At 40.4% G+C, this 9,924-nt stretch overlaps 1 protein-coding gene across 1 annotated transcript; it reads left to right on the plus strand.

Moving 5' to 3' along the window:
* Positions 1 to 622: 622 nt before the first annotated feature.
* Positions 623 to 2,038, plus strand: LOC310862156 (nuclear factor 7, ovary-like; the record flags this gene model as incomplete). The annotated part of the gene is made up of 1 exon (XM_083769890.1): positions 623 to 2,038. The coding sequence occupies one exon, from the start codon at positions 623 to 625 to the stop codon at positions 2,036 to 2,038; it is 1,416 nt and encodes a 471-aa protein (XP_083626016.1).
* Between the last annotated feature and the right edge of the window lie 7,886 nt (positions 2,039 to 9,924).

A 9,924-nucleotide genomic window follows, 5' to 3' on the forward strand; every position in this document is an offset into this window, starting at 1 on the left:
GGTAAATGCCAGACCTGACCTGCATAGGGCAATTTACAATTTTGGCATTTAGCAGACGCTCTTAATCGAGAGCGAGGTGGCATGTTGCCACCTGACTCCTAGAACCAGTTTGTTTAGGTGTGTGTCAAGCCCAAAACGCGTGGGCGAACCTGCATGTGTGACAGAGAGAGAGTGAACTTTGTCTATAGATATTGTGTCAAAGCTCCACCTCTTGCCAGTCTGTTCTGAGACGCCAGATAGAACACAACTTCCACTGAGAGAGAACAGACTGTCTTTAGATCCACACCTAGAGGAAGGAACACTGACCCAGACCACTGGAACTATACCTGAACACTGACCCAGACCACTGGAACTATACCTGAACACTGACCCACACCACTGGAACTATACCTGAACACTGACCCAGACCACTGGAACTATACCTGAACACTGACCCAGACCACTGGAACTATACCTGAACACTGACCCACACCACTGGAAATACCTGCTGGCTCTATCAGCTGAATGGACTTTAACAACAGCCACTTTTACAGTCAAAGTAAACTTCATTAGAATAATTCTAAAAGGAGTGTTACCACCACTGACTGCATTTCCTGTCTTTGTGGCTAAACTCTGAGACAAAATGGCTTCCAACGCATCTCGCCCAGAAGAGGATTATTCCTGTCCCGTGTGTTGCGACATCTTTAAATATCCTGTTATACTGCCGTGTAGCCACAGCTTCTGTAAAGCCTGTCTGCAGGAATGGTGGAGCGATAAGGTAATAAAGGAATGTCCCGTTTGTAAGAAGAGACATCCAATTGATGATCCACCTCTAAACCGGGCTCTGAAGAACCTGTGTGAGGCCTTCGTACAGGAGAGACATCAGAGAGCTTCAACTGGGTCTGGGGTTCTCTGCCTTCTGCACGCCGAGAAACTCAAACTGTTCTGTCTGGATTGTCAACAGCCAGCGTGTTTTGTGTGTCGAGATTCTAAAAAACACGCCAACCACATTTTCAGACCCATCGATGAAGCTGCACCAGAACACAAGGAGAAAGTCCAGGAATCCCTGAAGCCTTTACAGGATAAACTGAAGGTTTTTAATGAAGTTAAAACTAACTACGACCAAACGGCAGAACACATTAAGGTCCGGGCCCGGCACACCGAGACGCAGATGAAGGAACAGTTTAAGAAGATGCATCAGTTTCTACATGATGAAGAGGAGGCCAGGATGACTGCACTGAGGGAGGAAGAGCAGCAGAAGAGTCAGATGATGAAGGAGAAGACGGAGGGTCTGAACAGAGACATATCTACCATTTCAGACACAATCAGAGCCACCGAGGAGGAGCTGAGAGCCGAACACGTCTCATTCCTGCAGAACTACAAGACCACAGTGGAAAGAGTCCAGCTCACTGCACTGCAGGACCCACAGCCGGTCTCAGGAGCACTGATAGACGAGGCCAAACACCTGGGGAACCTGGCCTTCAGAGTCTGGGACAAGATGAAGGACATCGTCTCCTACACTCCTGTCATTCTGGACCCCAACACTGCCCGTCCAGAACTCATCCTGTCTGATGATCTGACCAGCGTGAGATGGGGAAAGAAACAGCAGCTTCCTGACAATCCAGAGAGGTTTGACTACTGGAACCATGTCGTGGGTTCTGAGGGCTTTAACTCTGGGACTCACAGCTGGGATGTTGAGGTTGGAGACAGTACATACTGGGCACTGGGTGTGTTAGCAGAGTCTATCCAGAGGAAAGGAAACGGAGCGGGTCAATGTTGGTTCATATGGTTCTATAAAGGTACATACAAAGCATACCCCTCCTCAGGGTCAGTCACTTTTCTCTCACTGAAGCAGAACCCCAAGAAGATCAGAGTCCAGCTGGACCGGAACAAAGGAACTCTGTCCTTCTCTGATCCTGATACCAACACACACATCCACACCTTCACACACACCTTCACTGGCACACTGTTTCCATACATTCAACCTGGTATTAACAATACTGTCCCTCTGAAGATGTTACCAAGGAAGGTCAGTGTGACTCTGGAACCACGTAGTTAGACATGATGATGATGATGATGATGATGTCATGTTATGGATATATTACTGCCTATTGTCGATAATCAAAAAAATACTAAAGTTATACACAATATTTAGTTTCCATTGTCTGCCATCACTTTTCAATATAATAGTATAATGTATATGTAATAATATCAGGATTATTTGAATGATTTTAAAGGTGATTAATATCAGGGATTCATGTAGACATGAAATGATCTCAGTAGTAATCATGTTGAGGAATTGAGATACTTCACCATAAAATGTACACTATTATATTTATACGGTATATCTCTGCTGTCAGGAAGAAACCACCTAACTCCAACATGTTCAGTTTTTTTTCAGGAAATGGAAAATATACATTTATCAGGACATTAAGAAAACCTTATATTTTGCAATACTGCCTAATCACAGTTGGTGTTGTGACTTTATATATTGTCAATTCGTTGCATGAGAGGGAGAGAGGTGGTGGAGTTAATTAGTTCTGTTTTAGCAGACAGTTTGAGGGTCCAATGGAGTTAAGAGGTTTTGCTTTTTACTACTTTTCATTGGTTCAATATTTTCTAAACAACACACTGACGTAAATGGTGTTCAATAGCTCTGATTTAAGACAAAAAAGAAAAAAAGAAAAAAAGAAATGTTAGCTATAGTTTTCTCCCGTGCAAACCTTTACACTTAACTGTACTGTACTTTTTACACAATGTCCTAAGATGTAATAATCAGGTTGGATGAATCTCTTTATGACATTATATAGTTGTATGATGGTTAGCAGAGGTCAGTGTGTTAAATATTAGTTAATGTTAATTACTTTAATGAAACCACAGGATGAGGTAGACTATGAACCCTGCAGTCACTTGAATCACTGATAATAAAATGATAACACCATATAAAATAATAATCCTTGAATTGACTGTATAGAATCATTTCAGATGTTGATTTCCATGACTATTTCATCATCTTACTGTTTTATTCTATGCCGTGTCATTGAGCAGTCTGGGTGGGAGGGACTGAGGGTTTTCTTTGTGTCTGTTTTCTGAGGGGCGTTACACAGGTTTAATGTTTGTTTGTAAACACATTGACAATGAAGGGAAAATGTACGTTATAATGTGCTAATTCCGTCATATTGTCTCATTATTGATAATGGCATTTAGTGTTTGTTTTACATCACCTAATCAACATGAGTTAGACTTTAATATATTAGCGCCCCTCACTTATTTCTTTCCTTTCTTCTTTTTGTTTTAATAAAAAGGGAAAACATGTATACTGTAACTGTACCAATGATATAATCATTTATACCCTGCTTTTAATAAAACCGTATTTGACAAAAAGAATGATCTTTTTTTTTAATCAATCAATGCATACAGCTGCCCCATACATCCCATAATACCATCCACTCTGACTTCAGTCTCTTAAAAATGTTTTCATTTAGTTTTAGTCACGTTTTAGTCACCTGGAATGTTTTAGTGTTTTGTCTAATTTTAGTTGACTATAAATATCATGAGATTTGTGTCGACTAAATATACAGTTGATTTAGTCGACTAAAATGTGTTACGGCAGGCCCTAACAGTATATTTAGTCTTACTTAGTCATCATAGCTTAGTTTTCATTTAGTTTCCATTGTGTTTTTGTCAGTGGAGAAAGGTGTCTTAGTTTTAGTCGACGAAAACAACACTGCTATCTAGCCCTATCTGGATTGGGAAAAACACAAGTCTGTTAATCGCCATAAAAGTCACAATTGACACATAGCAGCTCAAATGACGACAGAGAGACATGGAGATAGAGAGAGATAGACAGAGTCACTTATCTTTATCTATCACAATAAAAGGGCATATTTTGGAGGACATAAAGTTCGAATGGTTATTAATCATTTGTAAGCTGTGATCAATCTGATTAAAATGCGTATAATCTTTTTACATTCTGTCACTTTACCATTGAGAGAAAGAAAGAGAGAGCGAGAGAGAGCGTGTGTGTGTGTGTGTGTGTGTGTGTGTGTGTGTGTGTGTGTGTGTGTGTGTGTGTGTGTGTGTGTGTGTGTGTGTGTGTGTGTGTGTGTGTGTGTGTGTGTGTGTGTGTGTGTGTGTGTGTGTGTTCACTCTCTATCGCTCCCAGAATGTGCAGAATGCCCACTTTCAAGTTTTCACATGTATAAACAACCTTTTGAAAATATCAGATCTACAAGCTCACAATGCGTTGCATTGCGGCGCATTGTGAGCTTGTATATCGGCTATTTTCAAATGGCAAAAATGTATACCGGTACAAGGCCAAAGTGGTCGTTAATGCATGTTGTGTAATAATAATCTAAATCTACAAACTAACTGAAGTTTTCAAATAAATGTAGACAATATTTCCCTCTGAGATGTAGTGGAGTAGAAGTAAAAGCACTGACATTAGGAAATACTTTCCGTGCCGGGAATGGATTACTCCAGGTTAATGTCGCTGCCATATCGGACATACCCGCCTTTTGTTTTATGTGTTTAATCCGCCGTAATGTAATAAATAAAAAGAAAATCCGTCTTCGCCGCGGAGATAGAGACTAGATGCATTTGTTTTGATGACGAAACCGGAAATCGTCACATGCTGTGGGCTGCTTGGGCTTCTGGGAAATTGAGGCCAATGCAAACGAATGGGGTTCAACGCCTCATGGAGGAGGGTCCTGTGCTGCGTCTTCCGGGTGTACCAAGATGGCGGGTGGTGCGATTGTTCATAACAAACGGAGGAAGCTTTTTTCGCTGGATTTTCGCGGATTAAAAGCCCAAATAATTCAGCGTATGCTCTAAAGGTAATACAACAATCTCGGCAGTGAAGGGGGGTTGATTAAAATGCGGGTTAAGCGTACAAAAGTACAAATGCCTCAAAATTGTACCGAATTAAATGTACATATAGTTACTTTCCTCCACCGACAAGACTAAAAATGTTTTCTAGCTGAAACCTTTCTTTCCATAACATCCCTTCACCTGTACATTGTAGTTAGAACACACATAGTACAGTATGAGCATTATGAGCCAACAGAAGATGTATTATGTATAGCAAAGTATGTGCTACTGTACTGTACAGTATGTAGCCGTGTGGAGATAGCGTCCTAATTGGCACGGCGTACAGTGGTGGTGACGAGGCTACTGTAACTGCTGCTGTGCTGACATGCCCACGCTTTGTGTGATCAGCGTCAGTCTGACAGTAATATTCTTCTTTCATCCTCGCAAAACATTATACTGTATATATACAGTATATACATTATACTGTCTGCCATGCTGGTATCCTGGCTCTTTCCCTTTTAACCCATTTTGACCTGGGAAAACGATTCTACAAATGTCTTCTATATCATGAGAGTTTTATGAAAAACCCTATGTTTCTACGTCAGTGGTTCTCACAGGGTTAAACCCTATGTTTCTATGTCAGTGGTTCTCACAGGGTTAAACCCTATGTTTCTATGTCAGTGGTTCTCACAGGGTTAAAACCCTATGTTTCTATGTCAGTGGTTCTCACAGGGTTAAACCCTATGTTTCTATGTCAGTGGTTCTCACAGGGTTAAACCCTATGTTTCTATGTCAGTGGTTCTCACAGGGTTAAACCCTATGTTTCTATGTCAGTGGTTCTCACAGGGTTAAACCCTATGTTTCTATGTCAGTGGTTCTCACAGGGTTAAACCCTATGTTTCTATGTCAGTGGTTCTCACAGGGTTAAAACCCTATGTTTCTATGTCAGTGGTTCTCACAGGGTTAAACCCTATGTTTCTATGTCAGTGGTTCTCACAGGGTTAAAACCCTATGTTTCTATGTCAGTGGTTCTCACAGGGTTAAACCCTATGTTTCTATGTCAGTGGTTCTCACAGGGTTAAACCCTATGTTTCTATGTCAGTGGTTCTCACAGGGTTAAACCCTATGTTTCTATGTCAGTGGTTCTCACAGGGTTAAAACCCTATGTTTCTATGTCAGTGGTTCTCACAGGGTTAAACCCTATGTTTCTATGTCAGTGGTTCTCACAGGGTTAAAACCCTATGTTTCTATGTCAGTGGTTCTCACAGGGTTAAACCCTATGTTTCTATGTCAGTGGTTCTCACAGGGTTAAACCCTATGTTTCTATGTCAGTGGTTCTCACAGGGTTAAACCCTATGTTTCTATGTCAGTGGTTCTCACAGGGTTAAACCCTATGTTTCTATGTCAGTGGTTCTCACAGGGTTAAAACCCTATGTTTCTATGTCAGTGGTTCTCACAGGGTTAAACCCTATGTTTCTATGTCAGTGGTTCTCACAGGGTTAAACCCTATGTTTCTATGTCAGTGGTTCTCACAGGGTTAAACCCTATGTTTCTATGTCAGTGGTTCTCACAGGGTTAAACCCTATGTTTCTATGTCAGTGGTTCTCACAGGGTTAAACCCTATGTTTCTATGTCAGTGGTTCTCACAGGGTTAAACCCTATGTTTCTATGTCAGTGGTTCTCACAGGGTTAAACCCTATGTTTCTATGTCAGTGGTTCTCACAGGGTTAAACCCTATGTTTCTATGTCAGTGGTTCTGAAACATTTTCATATCAAGGATCCCCAAGATGATCTGTAATTGGCCACCGACCCCCATCTGAAAAGATGTTGTTCCAGGGACCCTCCAGAAGCAAAGATTTGAGTTCAAAACTTTGGCTCTGAAAGAATACATATTCAAAGATTTGTGCCACATTTTAACGATTATTCAGAAATAGCAGACCTACAAGCTCGTACGTACCGCGGCACTCGGTGCCGCACTACGAGCTTTCAGATCTGCGATTTTTCAATAGCTAAAGTATATAACATAATGCTTAAAACTCTTCTGGCTGTTCGGAAAAAAATGTCGTGCAAGCGAGAGATTAAAATATTAATTGACCTTTGTCACACTGTCTCCTATTTCTCAATCCTGGTGTGCGCTGCACGCACGTTATTGAATTCCCAGTGAGGTTTACTGTGTAAGTCCTTTTCAAGTCATTTTGGACTCATTGTTAAACTGTAAAATATCTTGCCTCCATTTAAGGGTTTGATCGTCACATCTGAGGGATCACTGCAAACTAGGGATGCACCGAAAAGGGAAATTCTTGGCCGAAACCGAATACCGAATAGAGGAAACAGTTGGCCGAAAACCGAATACCGAACATCCGATATTAAAGCAACCTGATTTATGGCAAAATAAATGGTTATGGCAAAACTTAACTTAAATAATAATCACTATTATGGGTCCATAAAACATTTATTCAGCTCTTTTGAATGCATTAATTGCATACACTATTCAGTGAAATATTTTCTGCCTCTTCGGGCCGAAACCGAATAGGCCGAAAATGCATTTCTAGCCATTTTCTGCCGAACATTTTCTGCTGCCGAATTTTCGGTCCATCACTAGTTAAAATGGTATGTTTATACAGAGTAATTAAAGAATAAATAATCTCTCAATCACCTGGTAATGACTGTGACAGTCCTCTGGCTGAAAGGTCAGAAGGTCAGTCCTTGCAACCACAATGTTTCCAGCCAGACAGGTCTAGTCCAGAATGCCACTTAAGCACTATATACTTAGTTGTACAACAAATAGCAAAAATTGTTGACCTACAAGCTTGTAGATGTTTGGAAAATGTTAAAAGATTTAGAAAGCTTTTGCCTATAATGCCATGTGGAAAGTGGTTATCACTTAACATACCTACACCCGCACAGTATCATTGGTATGAAGTGTAACTGAATATCGCTGTTTTAGTATCCTCACTTAACCCATTAAGACCTGAGTTTGATTCTACAAATGTTATGTTATGGTTATGGCAAAACTTAACTTAAACAATAATCACTATTATGGGTCCATAAAACATTTATTCAGCTCTTTTGAATGCATTAATTGCATACACTATTCGATGATATATTTTCTGCCTATTTGGGCCGAAACCGAATAGGCCGAAAATGCATTTCTAGCCATTTCCTGCCGAATATTTTCTGCGGCCGAATATTCGGTGCATCACTACTGCAAACAAAGCATTTGTGTGTTAAACAGAAAATCTGATTGTCTTTACTCCATTATATCTGTTTCAGCATTGGACTGGAATACAGTATCAATCAGGCTTTAAACACACGCACGTTCAATACTACTGCATATTCATGAGAGAGAGAGAGAGAGAGAGAGAGAGAGAGAGATTAAATAAAGACAGGGAAGGCATGAAGCAGGAAGCAGAGGTGAGAATCTGCATATCTTTGACAATGAGGACGATGATTACTGATAGCAGGACATACAGACTGTCTGATTACTGATAGCAGGACATACAGACTGTGTGATTACTGATAGCAGGACATACAGACTGTCTCTGATTACTGATAGCAGGACATACAGACTGTCTGATTACTGATAGCAGGACATACAGACTGTCTGATTACTGATAGCAGGACATACAGACTGTCTGATTACTGATAGCAGGACATACAGACTGTCTGATTACTGATAGCAGGACATACAGACTGTCTGATTACTGATAGCAGGACATACAGACTGTCTGATTACTGATAGCAGGACATACAGACTGTCTGATTACTGATAGCAGGACATACAGACTGTCTGATTACTGATAGCAGGACATACAGACTGTCTGATTACTGATAGCAGGACATACAGACTGTCTGATTACTGATAGCAGGACATACAGACTGTCTGATTACTGATAGCAGGACATACAGACTGTCTGATTACTGATAGCAGGACATACAGACTGTCTGATTACTGATAGCAGGACATACAGACTGTCTGATTACTGATAGCAGGACATACAGACTGTCTGATTACTGATAGCAGGACATACAGACTGTCTCGCCTCAATTTCACTTTGACATCATCATCAACACAGCAAAATGAGGCTTCAGTGTTGTATTATATATTAATAATAATAATATATTGTCTACCAGAGGAACACTGGCGTGCCTTGAAACTTGTCCAGGAGAGACAACCACACATTAAATATACAACTATACAAAACCTTTATTATAATTAATCAGTACTTTGTGCACGGATACATTTCCCAATACAGGTCACATTCTATCCCTGGCCTAGAGTAGTTTGTTCATTGGGCTGTTTGGTCACAACGACTCTGAAAACCACTGTACAGAATATAAGGGCCCCTCTGAGGGCCCCTGATGAGGACTGTGGGGGCCACAACCACTAAGGGGCCACAACCACTAAGGGAAAAATACAGAAAAAAATATGAATAGCAAATGAAAGCCTGTTGAAATGTGTATAGGTTACTGAATTGCAGGTGCTGCCAAATAAGTATAATTACTATAGGCTACCTCATGCCAGTCAGTTGCGCAAATATATATATAGGTCAGATCAATTAGCAGAGCGGAGCAGCTTCTCACTCTGCAGCACAATGACAAGCTCTTTACTTACTTTAATAATATGACTAGTGTTGGATCTCCATTCTCCAGACAAACAAACCTTGGATTAATTATTAGATTAGGCCTATAATTCTTCTTTCTTCAAACCAGCACGAGCCACGAGGTAAGAAACTATCTAATTATTCACTGTTCGCACAGCACCCAGGCAGGTGTTCTTAATCGCTTTGCATTCCCATCAAAGTAGCCTATAGCCTATACCACACTAACTTTGTGATCAACCTTCTTAATGTGCATATTTTATTTGTAAAAAGCAACACTGTATTAAGACATGGCAGTATAATATTGGTGCAAAATGGAAATATGTAATTAAATAGCGGTACGATTACAATTTAGGCATTTAGCAGACCCTCTTAATCCAGAGCGACTTACATTAAGCAAGAACAAAAAAAAAGCATGGGAATACATCACATAAAAAGCATTTATCATGAAACATGCATAAGTTGAGAGAGAGAGAGAGAGAGAGAGAGATATATATATATATAAAGATATATAAATATAAAGAATTTGAATCCA

This window comes from Protomyctophum parallelum (genome assembly GCF_964188405.1).
Source record: "Protomyctophum parallelum genome assembly, chromosome: 7".
Taxonomy (NCBI): Eukaryota; Metazoa; Chordata; class Actinopteri; order Myctophiformes; family Myctophidae; genus Protomyctophum; species Protomyctophum parallelum.